This window comes from Struthio camelus, chromosome 13 (assembly GCF_040807025.1).
Source record: "Struthio camelus isolate bStrCam1 chromosome 13, bStrCam1.hap1, whole genome shotgun sequence".
NCBI lineage: Eukaryota > Metazoa > Chordata > Aves > Struthioniformes > Struthionidae > Struthio > Struthio camelus.
This window is the reverse complement of record NC_090954.1, coordinates 21,184,635-21,200,229: the sequence shown is the minus strand read 5'-3', so window position 1 is coordinate 21,200,229 and position 15,595 is coordinate 21,184,635. Positions and strand designations below refer to the sequence as shown.

General features: G+C 42.1%; 1 protein-coding gene across 7 annotated transcripts in view; it reads right to left on the bottom strand.

The window, feature by feature from the left end:
* MATR3 (matrin 3) overlaps positions 1-15,595 on the bottom strand; it is a 28,947-nt gene extending 13,352 nt beyond the window's left edge. For 2 of the 7 annotated variants that reach the window (XM_068959967.1, XM_068959970.1), the window contains exons 1-3: positions 14,347-14,625; positions 4,810-5,870; positions 266-327 (exon numbers count right to left, since the gene is read on the bottom strand). In XM_068959967.1, coding sequence (XP_068816068.1) covers positions 266-327; positions 4,810-5,700 — 953 coding nt within the window. In that variant the 5' untranslated portion in view covers positions 5,701-5,870; positions 14,347-14,625. Of the gene's footprint in view, positions 1-265; positions 328-3,324; positions 5,871-14,346; positions 14,626-15,441 lie in introns of those variants that run through there. The other 5 variants (XM_068959969.1, XM_068959968.1, XM_068959971.1 and 2 more) reach the window with 5 other exon arrangements.

Below are 15,595 nucleotides of genomic sequence, written 5' to 3'. Positions count from 1 at the left end.
ACCACGTTTTCAACGCTTAAGAGCCGATTCTCTTTAAAACTTTACATATAAATCAGAAGAATTTAGAAGTTATGAACTGCTTCTCTACCCATAGTCTAAACTAAGATCCCTTTTTTCTCCTGAAGATGCTCTTTTAATTAAGTTGCATGTTTTAATCCCCTACAACGCACAGCATCGTTTTAAGCCTGCTTTGTGCAACGTAATTCACATTTAGTTGTACACGCCCTCATGCCACAACAATGCTTAACGTATTTCAAATTCATACATTTCAAGAAGCAGCTGACAACGCCGACTGTGAGTCGCTCCATTGATATGATGGTTCCACTCCTGTAGCAAAGTAAATAATTAAAAATTAACAGCCACATATGATAAACCATCTTTAACAAAATAATGTGGTTGCATAGCATAATCTCTTCTAAGCTGAAGTATCTAAGATGCATATAGATACTGAACTGTGTTTGCAGCACTTGAAAGAGAAACTGAAATTGGACCTACCTCTTAACTTTCAACCTGGGTGAAAAAGTGTCTGATGAAGACTGTTTGTAATCTATGGGCTTGATCCTACCTCAGACATGCAAAGCTTGCCAGGGAAGACTGCTACGGTATACATGTGTATCAGCATGATTTCAGCTTTAGAACAGGATGCTGAGATTTTTTTTCTCTTCAATAATTTTGGAATTTCCTCTACTCTCTCTGCTTCATTCCTCAGATTTTCGAAGATTAATATGCACTAAACACTCATGTTTTTAGAGCCAGAAAGAAGCCAAGAAATTGCAAGGAATTCAGAAAGGAAAGACTAAAAGAAATGAAAGAATGTAGCTAGGACAAACTACAATTACACACAAAATATAAAAATGTATCAGCATTTGAGGGGAATAAGTATCAAGAAGAAAAGGAGATCTGTTCAAGATGGCACAGAGCAGAAATAATGGAATTATACCAAATTACCTCGGTATCAGTGTAAAGTTTGTAATGGAAAGATCCACTGTATATAAAACGGACTAAACTGCAGTTGGAGTGGTCAGTAGCATAAAGGGTGCACTGGGCAAGTTCAGAAGCAACTGCAGAAGAGCCAACATCTCAGCTAATGAGAAAGGACTGTAACTGCTCCCTGCAAGCTACCTGAGCTCCATCCTTCTTATCAGCCTGAGGCTCGCTGACGTCTAATAAATGTACACTTCCTTCCAGTTCTGGCTCTATTGCTAGAAAGGAATGAGGTCTTTCTACTCTTTTGCTTCTCTCTTTCCCTGCACACTATTTTGACTGCAAAGGGAGCTCACCTCCCAATACATGTAATGAGGAGAGCAGGCTAGGGGACTAACTCCGCTTTTATCAAAGTACTGAGCGCCTGAACTTAATAGTCTCACATTCCTACGAAAAGCAGCATTAGTCTGTGCTATATTCACATATGTAAAGGGCATGGGAAGAAGTGACAAAACTTCTCCAGGTTTCCTGCTACACAATTGTGAGCTACGGTCTTATTTCCACTCTTCTGCTATTCAGGAAGCAAGTGAGCAGACTACATGGAATAGTTTAGGTTTACAGAGGGAAATGAAGGGGAAAGTAATTACAAACCTTTCAGGGAAAGGTTTTGGCAACGGAAGGTTCTTTTTCTGTATTTTCAAATGTGAACACATGTACTGCACAGGCTGCCTGTTTTATACATCTCTTATTTCATGTATATTATCTCTTATTTCATGTATATTTTCTACTTGACGCTGGCAAGTGATTTTTCCTAACCTCTGGTCTTTCCTGATTTTTAATTTCTGCAGTGCTATAGCCATTCTCCTCCCTAAGTGAGACATTCCTGAAGCTTGCTGTAGAGTGCCATACACTGAATGCCTATCTTGGTCTCTCTAAAAAAGAGAGGAGGAGGAGGAGGGGGGAAAAAAAAAAACAACTGTCATTAACCTAGACTACAAAGTTCTTCCATGATACACAAAAGGTAACGTGGAGCAGGTTGAAACCCTCACGCATTTTATCAACTGAATGTAAAATGAGGGCACTGCAAATAAATGACGGCATCTACTAACTAGAGCCAAGTTTGGGGATCTAAATACTTTAAATGCCCTTAAGTTGGCAAAAAGGAGATCTAATGTATAAACAAGTTTGGTTTTTTTTCTCCTCCCAGGAAAAGTTTTCAAAAGAATGGCTTGCCTACTTTCTTCGTTAACTTTTTGTTAATAACAATTCTTAACCTAGACTTCCCTTTAGTCCTTTCCTCTCCCCAGTCTGAAGCATCACTCTTCTGAGGTTTCAGGGCACTAGACATTTACAGGCACTAATTAACAAGGATGCCAGAGTAAAACTCCTAAAGAAATTCAGAATCGAGTTTCTTAAAACTGAGATTACCTTTCACTTGAATTGATTCAAGTGAAAGGACACACTGTTCTTTAGAAAATCAGGCCAAACTTGAGCACTAATTTTAGATATCCCTTTATTAGAGACACGGCCGTGTTTTCCCTTTGAGGTATATCACAGTTTCTCAAGCGTTTAACCTCCAAATTCATCTGCTCATGTTGCATCAGCCTTTTTCTTTGGCAGGGAGAACAATCCCTAAACATCCCATTCCTTGATTAAGGAAGGGATCAAGACTGACAGAATGCCTAAGAAAATTTGGGTAGAATATACTTCACAATTAGACAGAAAACTAACTGGGTCAAAATTATTACACATCAATTCAAAGAAGCAATTAAGAATACTAAAAAGAAAAATAGGAGCTGTCTGCCAGGTTAAGTCACGTTAAAAGTGTTCGTCCCCTTGCTTGGCCTTAAACACTTTATTCATACACTCTTTTTTCCTGTCTTCTCTGATGTTTTTATTTGGGAACGGGGAAAAGGAGATTTTGATACTGTAGTTATAAGTTTATATCGTCCCAGCGAAAAAAGCATTCCCTTTCTGCTTTCCATAAATTTTGATTCTAATCAGATTACTTTAGAAGTTCTACTTGATTCAGTTTTGCGGGATACAGAATAGGAAATTCTGTAACTGTTAGGTGTGCAAAGCGGAGGAAAAAAGGAGAGGAAGAGAAAAATTCTTGCTGTGACACGATCTCTAAAATTAGAAGCAAAGCCCAAACTCGGGTCATAAGAAACAAGATCTAATCTCAAATATCGTATGGTGTACTAGCAGTTTAAGTCAAAGCACGTTTCTAAAAAAGATGGTTTTACGTGTTACAGAAGAGGTATGCTGTTAAAAGAATTTGACATTTCTCATATTAGGAAAGATATTTCAGGTTTGATATCCTTCAAACACATCTTCATACCAAAGCAAACTAAGAACAACAAGGTTTTTAAATAAAGTGCTAAAAAGAACCCTACTTACAGGATTACTGGTTGCCATCTTCGAGGGCCTCAGAAGTTAATGTTTTCAAGCTAACCACCAAATGAAGTCCTTCTACAGAATTGAGCGTGGCATCTAATTTGTTAATACTTAAACCTTTTATGAAAATAAACTTCAAATATATGGGAGACAAGAAACCCGAATTACTGTGATTAATTTTTATATAAAAGTAGTTAAAGCAACACAAGTTTATAAACTGTCAGATCAGTTGGTATAATATAGTATATATGTTCTAAACCTGTTTTGATAGTCTCCTTTTAAGGACTGAACACTGTTTTCATATGTTTCAAAAAGATCAGAGATCTAGAACCAGTACTTTGAGAGGTAACTGTAAAGGAATGGTTAGTAACAATAATTCTAAATTGTGTCAATTTTATAGTAACAGCATGTATCACATTTTTCATTTGAAGGCCTCCAAGCTAGTAAGTTATTAACTGTGATGAGGGGGGCACTGTTATTAGCCAATTTTAAAGGTAAATTGCCTAGTATACTAAAAAATCAGCAAGATGAGTAAAATTGAAAAAGCTCAAAGTGAGAAGGCTCTGCAAGTAACGTCTGAGTAAACACGCCATTTTCAGTAAACTGCTACCTTTTCAGAGAATTGAACTAATTACGAACAAACTAAGAGGGAAGTCTCAGCATAACTGAAAATACCAGAAGATCCACTCTACTTGCGAGTCAAGTAAAGAACGCTACTAGGAACACAGAGCAGGATACTGCAGCAGCAGACTGATTTTTCGGAGATTCTATAGGGATAGATGCAACATGTGACAATAAAAAGTGAGTCTGAAGTGTCTAAGAAAGTTGTGAAAAAGGAGAAAAATGACGACAAATTTCAGCCATAGTATGAGATAGAGTGTTAAAGTGAAATTAAAAAGGCAAGAATGAGCTAATCTAAAATGTGAATTTAACTTTTGCAAATAAGTTCCAGGGCTCTACATTAACTCTTTCCCTCTGGACAGGGAAAAAGCAGAACTGTGCAAGAACGCATCTCAACTACATATAAATCAGCAATCAAGACAGATGTGGAGGAGAGCTGAAACTAGCTTCCTGAATAGCACAGTAGATACACTGCAAAAAAGCCAAACAAACCAAAAAATATTCCCAAAACAAAACCCCCAAACCAACAAAAAATAAAAAACCCACCAAAAAACTAGTTAAATGCCAGATGTTTGTGGTTAAGAGAACATGTAGATGTAAAATATAAATAAGATATCCCAGTAGATGATAGCTGTTTGACCTGAAGTTAAGCAATCTGGGCAAAAAAAATACATTAATGTAAAGCCCTGGTTTAAAACGTTTGTTAACAATTACCTTGTAAATAAACCAAGTGCCTTTTTCACTCTCAAACAAACTTTCAGATCATTTTAAAAGCAACCAGGCTATAGAAATAATTAAAGAAAAAGGTAAAAACAGAACAGATACTACAACGTAAAGGAAAATAGAAGTATCTGGTGCATAACTCACCTTATTAGAATGAACTGGCATATCACATATAGAGCACAGATGGGGATAACCCTTCGGTAAGAATCCATGGAAGTCTTCAATATTGCTATTTGGAGGAGCACCTCTCTTTTTCTCAAAGAGAGATCTCTCAGGACCAGGACCACGACCCATTCTGTCATACTCACTGTCAAATTTATGATAGTTATGCGAAGTCTCGCCATAAAAAGATTCATCCCTACACCTTTCTCCATCTCTTAATCTGTCATCTTCATAATCCATTCTGTCATAATAACCAGATTCTTGAGAACGACTTCCATGGTCATAGTCAACCACTGGGTTGAGACTAGGACCACGATCATCAAAACTATCTCTTCTAAAATGCCTTTTTTCTTCCCAATCATCCCTAGGTACTCTGTACGGTGGTTCCCGTGTGGATGATCTGCCATCTCTACCATAACCTTCTTCAGCTCTCCTCCTTTTAAGTTGTAGAAGGATCTGAGGCAAGTTTTCAGGAGTAATCTTGTCCTCTGGATAGCGACTCAGTTCATCTAAGTCTCTAGCAGACAGACCAAAGCTGGCCAAAATATTAGTGGCCTGGTCTGCATCTCCACGGTGCTGAGAAGACAAAGGGAGCGGACCTCTACTTCCAATGTTAAATATAGACTGCAAATTATGGGAAGAGGTACTACCAGAAGACAGTGCACTATGAGATCCTTGTTGGTTCAATGAAGAACTCATTCCAAGATTCATTAAGCTAGCAAGGCGTGCAGTACCCTGGTTCATCCTTCCAAGAGATGCTGGCATATTTAAAGACTGGGTAGCAGCAGCAAGAAGGCCTATTCCTGCAGAGAGGTCACGCCCATGACCTTGTGAATCCCTACTTAGAGATGACTGCTGGAATGACTTGGACATTGTAGAACTATTAGCTTGTCTACTTTACGGATCAAAATTTTTTTAAAGATGGCTGAAAAGAAAGCTCACACTAGAAAGCTAGGCAAACTTCACTTCGAAAATGGTAACGCCAAGAAAGAGGATCAATAATGACTGCAGATCTTCTTCAAGCTGAGAAACACCAGACAATTCTGTAGAAAAACAAGCAGTTTTAGTCATAAATCCCTTTACACAGATGCCGTTTTAAACTTATGCATCATGTTGATCTAAAAACATTAAAGAACTCAATCTTACAAGGCTTTTATTACATAACTTAACAGATTCAAGATGTACCCAGAACCTACATATATTACTTCAGATAAAAATACAGTAGGGTTTCCTATGCATACTACTCCTCTTCTACAAAAAGCTACTTTCATACCGAAGACAAGTGAGTTTCAGAAGTTTGGGATGTCCGAAAGTTTACTAGTATATAAGCCTCGATCTCTGGTTAATGATTTTGGTATATACCCTACATTACTATACTACATTCTAGGAGAAGACCACAAAAAACATAAGTCCACAGAATCCAAGATGACTTTGGCATATAATACATATCTGAAAATGAAACCTATACCACCACAGGATAGGACGAAAGGAAGTTAAAAGTAACTGAAGTTTGGGCAACAAGTGTCTGCTGTAAGATCTGGTAAATAAGACCAAACATAACATTCAATCTTTATGCAGCAAAATCAAATTACTGATGTGAAGACAGATGTGAACAAGAAAAATAAGTTTTAAATTTGCAGGAAGTAAATAAGACCTCTTGCTCAAATTGCAATTATATGGATAATACCACATATGAAGTGAATCTTTATTCCATTATTTGGCAGCCATGACAACAGCCTGTACTTTCAGACCTCAAGCTAAACAAAGTCAGGCTTAGTCAGTACTCGGATGGGAAAACAAGGAAAACCCTACCGCTGCAGAAAGAGGTACTAGTAAGTCAGTAGATGGCACTGTGCCCCCCCAGCCAGTTCTCCAAGGCAGCAGTATTCACGTCTCTTACCAGCACACTATTTGCTTGTTTCAGACTTGACTTTGACACCATGACCGCATGTGGTAGTTAAAGACTGTAAAAACAATACTCACAAGAGATGGGTATCAGGCCTGCGTCCCACATTTAAATCCCAACCCAGTATTTAAATACTCGGCCCAACTGCATTTACTTGAAGTTTTAACTAAACAATACATCAGTGCCCACAGTATTTTTTGTCACGGTAGAATGGACATATTTTAAGAAAAGTTCATTTTTTTGGGGCAGACGGGAAATAAGCTGTAATACTCCTCCTCCATACTCCTTCAGCCTTGGGATACACAAAATGTAAAGCAATTCAGTACACACAGAAACATTCCACCAGGAATAGGCTGTTCTGGGGTCCCAGAGGCAGTAAAGCCCTCTCAAATCTCTGCAGAACTGTTTTGCTTCTCCAGCACCGCCACTCGGACACACACAGAACACGCAACGGCTTGAAAAAATAACAGGCACAAATTGCATAGCTCAAAACAAAATCAACTTCTAAGAGAACAGGTACACTTGGGGAAGAATGGAAAAGGGACAAAACGGAAGCAAGGATCTCTCCTCGAAGAGACAAGCTGGGGCAAGAACATTTTCTCTTGTACTGGAAACAGAGGAAAAAAGGCCAGGGTTATGAGTGCATTTATCTCCCAAGTGCCTACCAAATCCAAAGCCCTGTTTCCAGGGTGCATAAAGCAGAGGGTTTTTTTCTACTTTTTGCAATTTGTAAAGCACTTAGGTATTCTCTAGGGTGAAAGATCCTATATACTGCTTGTAAGGATAGCAAGGTGTTACAACATGACGTTCACAGTAAGAAAAAATATGGATTCTATAAGAGATGCATGAAGTACACAAAACCCACCTAGAAGGCCATCTTTGAAAGGTAATTGCCTTGTGCAATTTTCTATGTATCCTGTTATCAGTACATTCTAAACTCATATTTCATCTACGCTTTTAAAATACATGTTTTGGAGTCACGTAAAGCAAATTTAATTGTGCAGGATTCAGTTAGGAAGAAGAGATTGAGAAACATGGGAACAAAAATAAGTTTAAAAGTATCCAAGGCAGAAAAGTTGATAGAAAAGTGCTGCAGAAAGCTTCAGAGAACAGTTAGTGAGACGAGAATATAGGGAGAGCGGAGGAGGCAATTACTAAACAAGATGTCGAAGACAAACGGAATATACTAAAGAGCTTTTAAATAGAAAGCATTTAAGAACTACACTGTAAAATGAAGACTTATTCCAGTTCAAACATGAGAGAAATATTCACATTCACCTGGGCACTATGTTTTTATCTTTTTGATATCTTCAGCATACATTCAGCAGTCTTCACAGTACTCTATGAACAGTTATACAAGTTAACCTTATTCTATTTTTATGTATAAATTTCCTTCTAGTTCATTCACACACTATTACAGAATGATTTGAAACTGGGTTTACCAAGCCCTTTATAAACTCAGATATACCAGAAGGCTTTACAAACCAGACCCTGCCAGTGGTGCAGCAGACAACCACGTGGACAGGAAAGGTGTGTGTGGTGTGTGCTGCTAGGACCTGCACTATTCAAGTTTTCAGTAAATCAGGAAAGTTCTCTACACTTCAAAAATACCATTTCTCTCAGAGCAGACGCTCACTAATCCTCTTGTCAGTCCTTCAATTGGCAGTTCAGCGTCCACCGCTTTGGAGAGATTATCACAGAACAAAAACCAACACATCCCAGTCTCACAGAGAACCCTGCTGCAGAGAAACTGATTACATACTATGGTTTAACTCCAGTTACCAAAGGAGTTTTTACATAACGTTACCATGCTGCTGCAAACCCTGGTAGAAGAAAGAAGTCAGTCAGGAAAAAACAAAAACAAGAGAGAGATTGGGGGGGGGGGGAGGAGAGGGAGGAAGAAGGGGCAGGAAACAAGACAAAGGAACAAATAGGGACAATCTTATGAAAAAGCATGAAGGGGGACAGTAATGCATTTAAATGATGATGACAAAATGTTATCTTAGCAGTTGGTGTACTAACCAGTAAGTTGCCCTAAACCTAATTAGGTACCTAATTAGGTAGCGTACTTAGTGAAGTTAAGCTTCTGGACGGTTATCTTCAGAAATTCACCGTCTGTCATATCGCTGCCATCTTGCGATTGCTACCATATTCTTCCCCTGAATCTCCCCATTCTTTAACATCAGATCAAGATGACAACAAAACAAGGTGTGCATGGGAGCGGAGGGAAAAGCTCTAAAATCATACCAAAGAATTTTTAACTTCCACATGGTCAAGTTTAACATGTAATTCTAAGATCACATTTCTTACGAAACATTGCAACTTGATGTCAGTATCTGATAGAGACAGGTTCCCATGGACCAAAGTCTGCTGGCTTTTAAGCAAATGTGCCATCCACTGAGTCACAGCAACAAGATGACTACGACTGAATAAAGCAGTGTAAAGATCCAGATATGATTTAGCTCAGTTGAAAGTGTCATGCTAAACTTCCTTCATACAATTTCAGCTACACTGGGAACAGACAGGCTTTCAGATATACATTTCTAAGATCTGTGGTCAGAAATTTGGCCATATTAAGATTTGAAAATATATAATAAAAAGCTATTTTGAAATAAGTTGAAAGTTAAAATGTTACTAGATTTACAGACAAACGTGAACAATGAAAAAACACTTTATTTCTAAAAGTTGCACAAGAGTTTTCTGTAAAGGCAGGCAACATAATAAGAAATTCGAATCCTACAGAATATAGAGCTGCCAAACAAAGGCAAAAAATAATGCTACATTTCAAACACTATAGAAGGATTTTCTTTTTACATAAAACTGATAATAAATTGTTTTTAATAAAACAGATATAACTCTTGAATATGTTTAGAAATGTGTCAACCACCACATCATGCCATTCACCCTTAGAGGATGCTCTTTGTAAATATTAGTTTCGTTTCCGAAAATAGTTTAGTTCAGAAAATTCTTGGGATATATTGATCAGGTCGGCTGTAACAATCTTACATTACCACCCTTTATGGAGCGTCAGTAGGCTGAAAATATTTTTGTTTCCTATTCCTGCCACCACCCTTAGTTTCTTTACCTGTGTGTGCGTATTAGATCTCTAATACCTTGTTTTATAACAAGGCATCTTTTATATTCTTCTCTTCCGCTACTTAAAAGTCTCAAGCGTGAAAAAGAACTAAGTTCTCACTTTCTAGTCAGTTTCACTTTCACCTCAAAAAATAAATTACTCAAAACACATTAAATTTAATCGAGTTAATTCAAACAGTGACTTGAAACGTAGTAATCTACAAGCTGAAAAATACTCCCTTAGTTGTAAGGGCATAAAATTCTTGAAGACTATACACCTTTGAAATAAACGCCTCAGAACTGCCTCACATCCACAATCCTTGCTTTTCTGGGTAACAATCTACAGATTTTTCTTCTCCTACCCTTGTGAGTTATTCTCAGTGCGCCAATTCATTTTGCAACAATTCACCTAGCTACTAGGAGTTCATATGACAAATATCTTAGATAACTCCCTGTACGGCTCTGAAAAATAATGGTACTAAAAAGACAAGAACTTGCAAGAAAATTAGGAGCAGATGTTACCTAGCTGCTGAATGTACAAGTGTACTGCATTTCAAGCCTGTGGGATTGCTGTAACTTGCACAATACTGAAAGGCTGCTGTTTTTCCTGAAGGCAAAGGAGCAAGATCAAATCATCAAGCAACCTTGCACACAGAAAACACGACCATCACCTATTTCAGAGACTAGTATTTCTTCAGAGCACCATATTTAATACTGCTGTTTTACACATAAGAAAACAACTCATCTTGTTCAGTCTATGAGCTTCAACAGTCACAACTTGAAAAACGTAACCAGAACCTGCCACTGTCAATGCATGTAAATGCATACATCAGACAATCGGTTATAGGCCTTGCAAAACTAAGAGTTTTGATTTCTGACAATTATATTTAGGTTCACCTCAGTGACTTGCTTGATCAAAGGAGCTCATCATAGTTTAAGATTTGAAATTACAGTAACTGAAGATTGTAACATGTAATATTTAGCTGTTTTGAAGCAAAGACTTATTTACAAATGAAAAGATAATTAGTTTAGCAATTATTACAAAAATTTACACGATGTTCAATATTTGAATGTCTAAAAGAGTACTATAAAAATAAGATGCTGACTTCCTATTTCTACACGTTATATATTTTAATACATTCAAACATCCCCTCTTTTTGTGACAAAGTTGCATGTAAAAAAAAAAATTTATTCCTTTACAGAAACAATAGTTTAAAAAACAAGGATCCTAGGAACAGTACAGAAAGAGTAGAGGGACAAAAATGTGTATTTTCAGAAAGCGAGAATGTAAGTGATCAGAAATATATATATTTGTGTGTGTGTGTGTATATATATATATATCTCTTGCCATGTGTATGTACACACACACATAGAGTCATATGCATTGACTCTAATGGTCTCTATTCTTAATTACATCTGTGACTTTCGTGAACTCCTCCCTACTGTATGTAAATCCGCTCTTTATAGCTAACTTCAGTGCTCCAAACCTACAATAAGATGCAAACATACAGATTCCTGTACCTATGCAAAGTTCCAGGAAGCCGTTAAGCCTTTTTTCAATAGAAAGTGTCTGCCAGCAACAAAGACATCGCAGAATGGTTTAGGATCTTAGACTGGAAGCTCTTGCAATAACGACCACATGTTCACGCACTTGCCAAAATGAGGAGACAATCACTATTCATTCACGATTCACATCTGGGGATGAATAGTCTTACAGGAACTGAAACTTTTACAAAAGCATAGAACATTTCTTTAAAATGAATATTCATACACAAAGTGATCCAAAAATAGACTAAATCAGAGAATGCACTAGTGTAATACAGAACCAATTTCACCTCATTTTTTAACTTCTGTATTGTGATCTGCTAAGCGATTAAAAGCCTTCTGACTAATCAGCATACACAAGTCTGCCTCTGGGCATTTCTAGAGCTGGGATAAAATAGTGTTCTTTCCTGACTGAAATCTTGCTCATGAGTCCGTCAACATGTGTTCTAGCTGCAGAGAAGAATCAATGGACTGTTTGACTGTTTTTGTACCCAAAGTAAAAGCTGCCTTGTTTAAGTTATGACTACACAATGCTGCATTTAAACACTTGCAAACTAGGTTAGTTCAGAAATACTGTAAGGCATTTGCACTTATTTTCAAGATTTATTGGTTGACTTACAGAGGGTTAAGGGAGAACGCAAGCAGCACAAAGGCTACATAAATACACTTATAGAATAAACTCACAAATGAACTGTATGAAAGTCATTTCTTTCCAGGTTTGCTTACAACAACTTCTTCCCAGATTTGCTGAACTACCCAGAACGCTGTCAAATGCTGTATCACAAATATCTTAGCATTCAACAACAGAATTCTCAGTACAGATGTACATGTATCACAGAGAAGGGGAGCAGACAACATTTACTTCTCCTCCGCCAAGTTAATGAGCCTTTTTATTTAAGTGCAATCCTCAACAAGCTAGGTGGCAAAGGTATTTTAGTTACATGGATCAGGATACCTTGCATCTTTAATTTAGTTTGGTGCCTCACAGACTGATTTTTCCCTCCTCTTCATTTATTTAGTTTTTATCTTTAGGAATGTGCGTATTCACATTCTAAGGATCCATTTAGGAATTTCTTAACTCAATTTCTGTTAGTTATTCCTCTCGTCCTTCATGCTGGGATGCATATAGCACCTGGGTACTTTCAAAACACCAGAAATCGGGAAGTTTTCAATAAACAGTTAACTTCAGATAACTTCTCAAAAACAAACACACAGAAAAGCCTCATGACATTCTGAATTTAACCAGAATCATGAGTAAGCAACCAAAGTTCTTCAATTTGTTGTTCAGATTTCACTGCCTTAACTATTCTAGTGCACTCTACAGAAGTATGGATATTAGGTTATCGCTGAACAAGCGTACGCATCAGGCTTAACAGCTAATACCCTAGAGTGAATTTATTTTAATTATTCCATGTAATTAAGCAATGAAATTTTTGTGTGTTTTTAAAGAAAACTGAAGATAGAAGTTCATTAATTTCTGGGTAACACATTAAAAATTCTAATATAAGTTTTAATATTTCTTAATAAATTAATATATGTTTTAATATATTACATTTTTCAACGTTTTACCACGTTTCAACAGAATCTTTATAAACAAACATCAGAAGACATTTCCTTTTTGTCTTCTCAAGCACAGAACACACACATTCTGTTTTAAGTATGACTGTCAAGTTTTGAACAGGAGTTTCCCGCTATCTATCTTGCTTTAGGAACTCAGTACCACCTATTTCATCTACAGTTCAAAAAAAAAAAACTCAAGAGTTTTAAGAATAAAAGGGCAAAAAAGGGAGACTAGCTAACTGTTTTAAAACTATTAAGATCATTTTCCCCCAGAAGTATGCTCTGTGGATAAGAAGAGACATACATTTAAGATACTAAAGTAGGATTTTCAGCTTTCTGTGTCATAAATGTTTCATTTATTTAAACAAAGCAATCTTTAAAGTAACCAGAGAGCTCTTCTAAATTTCACTTTAAGCACAGATGAACTTATATAGCATTACTTTGACTCTGGATACAAAGTATGTACATAAAAAATGGAGAATGTTATTATCTCACCACAGGAGAAAAAAAAAATCCCTGCAGCATGACTTGTATCCACAGCCCAAATTATATGAAAGTGAAACTGAGTAGAAAGAGGAGTCAAATTGATGCTTCCACTATCAGCACTCCTAATGCTTAATTCATTAATACTTAATGACGGATAATTATCACAAACGGGAGTTTTCAAAAGTAACAGCCTTCAGAGATGTTAACAGGGCCCACGTATTAACGTGCTGCTTAGCTTCTGAATGGACGTTTGTGAGGCTGGCAAACGCTCACATCGGGGAAGAAAGCTGCTGACTTTACACGAGGCCTAAACGGGAGCCAGAAATGACGGCCGGGCAGCCACGTACGCTTTCAACGCGTACGGTAGGCGTGTATTTAGCTGGGGGCACCGCTGAAGACACATTTCACACGCCTAAAAAAACCAAGGAGCCGACAGCAAAAGCATTCCGTTATGCTCAGCAGGCAGCCGCCAGCCAGCGCGCGCCGACCACATGGCGACGCGGGGCCGCCGCGGCCGGGGAGGCGGCAGAAGGCCGCCGCGGCGGGGCGGGGCGGGCGGCGGGGGGAGCCGCGGCCGGGCGCGGCGCCCCGGGGCTTTGTTCGCGGCCGGCCGGGCCGCGCGGCCTCGCGCAGCGCGCCGCAGCACCGCCAGGCGGCGGGCGGGGGCGCTCGCGGCCCGCGCCGCCGGGCCTCGCGGGCCGACCGCGGCAGCGCCGGCCGGGCCCGCATGCGCGCTGCTGCCGCGCGCCAGGCCCGCCGCTGCCGGCCCCCGCCCCCCGCCCCCCCCCCGGCGCGGAGCGCGGCCGCGGGCAGGGCAGGGCCCCGCGGCCGTTCCTAACGGCCCCTCCCGGCCACCCCCACCCCCCCCGATTCCGCGGAGCGGCGGCCGCCGAGGCCGCTTCCTAACATGGCGGCGGAACGGGGGCGGACCCCAGCGCCGCTCCTACCTCCGGGCCCGCGGCTGGAGGGAAGGGGCCGCCGCGCCTCCCGTTCGCTGTCGCACCAACGGCTCCACACGGCGGGGGGCGGGGGGGGAGGGAGGGAGGGAGGCGGCTGCGCGAGCCTCACGCGCGACCGCGCCGCACGGCTCACCCAGAGCTCGCGAGAACACGCCCGCCCCGCTGCCCGCCCGCCCGCTCCGCTCCGCTCGCAGGCGACGGCGCCCCGCCCCGCCCTCCGTGTGGGGATGTGGATGGGCAGAGGAGGCGGCCGCCGCCCCACGTCTCGCGAGACGCAGGGCCGAGCCCCGCCCCGGCCCCGCCCGCCAGCTCACCGTGCTCTCGCGAGAGGCCCGACGCGCCGCGCCTGCCCCCGCCGAGCCGTTGCGCCGCAGCCTCGCGATACCCGCCCATTGTCTGGGCGCGTCCGCGGGGGCGGCCGGGAAGAGCTCGCAGAGGCGGGGCCTCGCCTAGATTTGCATGTCCCCGCCCCTCGCCCGCGGCGGGCCGCGGGTTCGCGGCGGGCCGCGGCCGCAGCGGGCAGAGAAACACCTGCGTTTCCGCACGCACGAGGAAGGCGGGCTGCTCCCGAGCAGCGGCCCGCGCCGCCTCCCCTCCTCCCTGCCCCCGGCTCTCGGCCGCACAGAAACACCGCCGCGGCGCAGGCGAACCCGCCTGCCTGCTGCCGGCCTGCGGCCCCCCGCAAACACCGCCTCGGGCCCAGAGCGACCCCGCTGCCGGCCCGCGGCCCCCCACAAACACCGCCTCGGGCCCAGAGCGGCCCCGCTGCCGGCCCGCGGCCCCCCGCAAACACCGCCTCGGGCCCAGAGCGGCCCCGCTGCCGGCCCGCGGCCCCCCGCAAACACCGCCTCGGGCCCAGAGCGGCCCCGCTGCCGGCCCGCGGCCCCCCGCAAACACCGCCTCGGGCCCAGAGCGGCCCCGCTGCCGGCCCGCGGCCCCCCACAAACACCGCCTCGGGCCCAACCACAGCGGCCTGGCCTGGAAGGGGCTCCGGCCCACTCGCGCCAGCCGAGCGCTTCAGCACGCGCCTGCCTGGGAGGACGGGGATTGAGGGGCGCCGCTCTGGGCCCGCGGCGGCGTTACCTTGGCGCTGGGGCAGACCCGCATGGCTCCCTGCCGCTGCCCGGGCCGGGCTGCCGGCAGCCCACGCAGGCATCCTCCGTCAGCTCGGACCTAAGGGGGGCTTTCGTCAGCAGAACGAAGACGTTACCATCGCTAAAATATTTAAGACAATGGG